The sequence below is a fragment of the Gossypium raimondii genome, chromosome 9, assembly GCF_025698545.1.
Source record: "Gossypium raimondii isolate GPD5lz chromosome 9, ASM2569854v1, whole genome shotgun sequence".
Classification (NCBI taxonomy): domain Eukaryota; kingdom Viridiplantae; phylum Streptophyta; class Magnoliopsida; order Malvales; family Malvaceae; genus Gossypium; species Gossypium raimondii.
Window position 1 is genome coordinate 10,154,950 of NC_068573.1, and position 3,849 is coordinate 10,158,798.

Here is a 3,849-nt window from a genome sequence, read left to right on the forward strand (position 1 = left end):
GAATGTGCAAAACCTGTCATGGGACCATATGTGTTTAGGCGTGCAAGTATATAATCTAGGAATGACTTTTGAATATAAAATGTTTCCCCTTTCATTGAAATTATTTTTTAGGATCTAACTTTTGCCTTAGATGCACTAGTTAACCCATCAACTGCCACCTCTTCGTCCTTCAAACTTTCTCACTTTAAGTCTTCTTCTCCTTAATTTTGATGATCTTTTTATACAATTCACAGGATGCTTGTAATTGAGTTGAATTCAAAATTTAAAGCAGTTTAATATCAATTCAATATAAAAATTGAATTTCTTGACCATAGATTAGGCTTGTGTACCTAGTATTTACATACTGCTCCATTATTTATGCCTGAGTTTAAATTGGAGTTTCGATGATAATTAAAAAAATATTTCAATTAGGCTCGTAAGTTGCTTGAATCAAATTCAAAATTTAACTTGCTTGATAGTTTAGATTTTATTTGATAATAATCGAATTGAACTTAAATAACTATGAAGAGTAAGAGAAATGTAAGTAAAAGTATTACATAAAATTAGAAATAACATATTTTTATAATAAAATCATTACAAACGAGGAAAGAGATGTCATTTTCAGAACTTGAATCCTAGACCTTAAATACCGACGTATAGCTACTCTGGTCGTTAGCTATAACCATATTAAACTATGGAAAACTATGTGGCAATGCATCTCACTTTCCTATTGAATTATATGTAGCTTTTTAATACAACCCAAGTCCCTAATCTAATCAAAGTGAAACATTGAAAAAGATACTTTCACCCATAAATTTAGCACTTTCTTGGCGGTTAGTGAGTAGAAATATTTTGGTTGTTTTTAATCAGAGTCATACACTTATGGTGCAATATGGAGTGCCAATTTGTTGGGTTCCTGCCAATCTATGAAGCTTCTTCATTTCCTTAATGGCTGGATCTTCAAGCAAAAGCACTTTATCTTTGTCTTTGACCCCAACCATGTGTAAATATTCATCATCTTCCCTTTCTTTCCCTTTGAATAATAGCCTTTGCTCTCTTGGCTCCAAGCTTGTTATCAATGACAAAATCATCTTCAATTCCCCTGGGAAATTTTCCCAAGATTTTTTTAGGACTAAAAATTCAAAATCTTAATCCAGGATTTTTAAAAAAAATGAGGTATATGTTGAAGGTATATAAGAAGGGCTTACCAAAAGTGGAAGTTGATTCAATGGAAACATCATGGCATTCAGAAACAGTTGAGACTCTAACAGTGATCATCCCTTCTCCAACACTTGAACCACTGGTTTCTCTCTTTTGAACAAGCATCCCACCAGGCCTAAGTTCCCATTTGATTTCACTTATAATAGTATTATCATTGTTTCCGCATCTCTTTTCACCACCTTTTACACTATTTCCACCATTGCCAAACTTAAAGGTGCCTCTGCCAAACCTCTTTGACTTCAACTTCATCATTTGTGTTTTTGCCCTTTCTTTCCCCAGGCTGATCACTAGCTATCAATGTCTCTCCAACAAAAGATGAAGCAGGTATTATATAATAGTGGGAAAGCATAGGTTGAGGGGAAGAAAAGAAGTGAATTAAAAAAAGAAAAAAGAAAGCCACCTAAGGCTAAAATGCATTGGCCAAAAATGAAAGATAAATGAGAAGAAGACAAATGGCGAGAGTTATAATATGGACGTGGGTTTCGTTTGCTGCTTTTATGGGAGGCTAAAGCACATGGGGCGTGGTTGCCATGGACATGCTTGCTTGATTGGCGGGCCAAAAACACTCAATCATAAACAGTGTCGGCTGACAATTTTTGCTCATAAAATTAATGGATTGGATGGAAGTTCTTTTTTTCCTTGGATGACTTTAGGGAACTTATTATTTTTATGATCTATTCAATTGGGATTAAACTTATTTGAAACCATTTTTGATATTTTATTATGATTTTTTGTCTCTATGATATATTTAATTTGGATATGTATTTGTTATATTTTAATTTGGTATAATTTATTTTTATTAATTTTATTTTTATTCTTTTGATAAGGATTTTTTAAAGCCTCAAACATTATTTTTCAATGCCATTCAGAGGAGAAATTAAAAAATTAGGGTCGGAATTGAATAATAATTATTTTAGAGGCCAATATATAATTTTATCATAGTTATTAGCATATCCACTTTGATATAAATTTTAATTTTCATCATTCTACTTTACAAAAATTAAGAAGTAAATCCTCTAATTTATCATAATTTGATCATTGTACTTTAAAAACTAACAAATTAATCTAGTTGTTCATAAAACATATGAACTTAAACTACTATTTTTCTATTTGTCGCATATAAATTGCTAAACTGTCAATTTTTATTAATTATTTATATATAAATTATTGAACTATTTAATTTTATTGATTCTTTACATATAAATTACTGAATTGTTGATTTTTCAAGCCATCGATTTAACGTGAAGTTTTAGCAATGGTACCAAATTGGACTAACTTCTCACTTTTCATGACGTATAGGGATGAAATTTACAATTAGACATAATTATTTTCCACAAATTATGTTGGAACATTTTCAAATATTTATAGTATCCCAATAACTATAAATGAATGAGTGTAATTAATCAAAAGATAAATCTTTTGGTCATTGGTCAAAAATTATATCATTTGATTTTTTAAAGAATTATAACTATTCAAAAATATTATTTGAATAGTTACAAAATTAAATGAATAATTATTATTTATTTATTCATAAAGACACCTATTGAAAGATGTCTCTATGAAGAGACATGAAAATTCTTATAAATAGGAATGAGATTTCATTTGGAAAGATATCAACAAATTCTAATATTCTTTCTTTCCTTCCTTCATTTTCTGATATTATGAGATTATTCTATAAAGTATTACTGCAGAAATCCTTTGTAGAAATTGAGTTTTTTGTTATACATTACTCAGTGGATAGTGGACTATTCTCGCCAGTGCAAAACGCAAATAGTCATTAGCTTCATTGTATCCTTGAGGTTAATTTGCTTGGAACTCATTTGCACATCGAAGGTAGGTGGGGGCGAATATAACCTTAAAGATAGTGGCTTGATACACGCCTTGGAGCTTGTCCTATTTCTTCTTTTTCTGTACGAGTTTCGATTGTGTGTTCGAGATTTTCCTTGCTGGAGTTTTGAACTAACAATTTTAAGGTTATATTTCATGATGACTACCACAACACATGAAAGTGGAACACTAAGGGAGTTGGCTTCCAACTTTGTTAAACTTGATCGGTTTGATGGTGGCAATTTTCAACGATGGCAGAAAAAGATGCACTTCTTATTATCAACTTTGAAGATTGCTTATGTTTTGGATACTCTAAGACCTGAAGAGAATGAAAACGAATCTGTTGCTGCAACCCGAGAAAGACAAAAATGGGACAATGCTGACTACATGTACATGGGCCATATATTGAATGGTTTATCTGATGATTTGTTCGACACCTACCAAAATGAGGTCACCGCTAAAGAATTATGGGACAAATTGGAGGCAAGATACATGACCGAAGATGTTACAAGTAAGAAATTTCTTGTCAGTCGTTTCAATAATTATCAAATGGTTGATGGTCGTTTTGTTATGGAACAATTTCGTGATATTGAAAAGATGTTGAATCAATTTAAGCAATATGATATGAAAATGGATGAAATGATTGTGGTACCCTCCATAATAGACAAACTTCCTCCATCTTGGAAAGACTTTAAAAGAAGTCTAAAACATAAGAAAGAATAAATATCTCTTGAGGCTTTAGAAAATCATCTTCGTATTGAAGAAGAGTATCGACAATAAGATCAGAACCTAAATTCTAAAAATGCCAAAGTACATGTTACG

At 31.1% G+C, this 3,849-nt stretch overlaps 1 protein-coding gene across 1 annotated transcript; it reads right to left on the reverse strand.

The window, feature by feature from the left end:
• Positions 1–532: 532 nt before the first annotated feature.
• Positions 533–1,625, reverse strand: LOC105798392 (BAG family molecular chaperone regulator 2). Its single transcript, XM_012628437.2, has 2 exons — positions 1,188–1,625; positions 533–1,081 (listed from the first exon to the last, which is right to left on the reverse strand). Exons 1-2 carry the CDS (start codon positions 1,450–1,452, stop codon positions 852–854), a joined length of 495 nt encoding a protein of 164 aa, XP_012483891.1. The 5' UTR covers positions 1,453–1,625; the 3' UTR covers positions 533–851.
• Positions 1,626–3,849: the final 2,224 nt, after the last annotated feature.

Coding starts and splice junctions, on each gene's coding strand:
- LOC105798392 (XM_012628437.2), bottom strand. CDS start 1,452: ATGATGAAGTTGAAGTCAAAGAGGTTTGGCAGAGGCACCTTTAAGTTT. Junction 1,082..1,187: donor TGAATCAACTTCCACTTTTG/GTAAGCCCTTCT, acceptor AAAATTTCCCAG/GGGAATTGAAGATGATTTTG.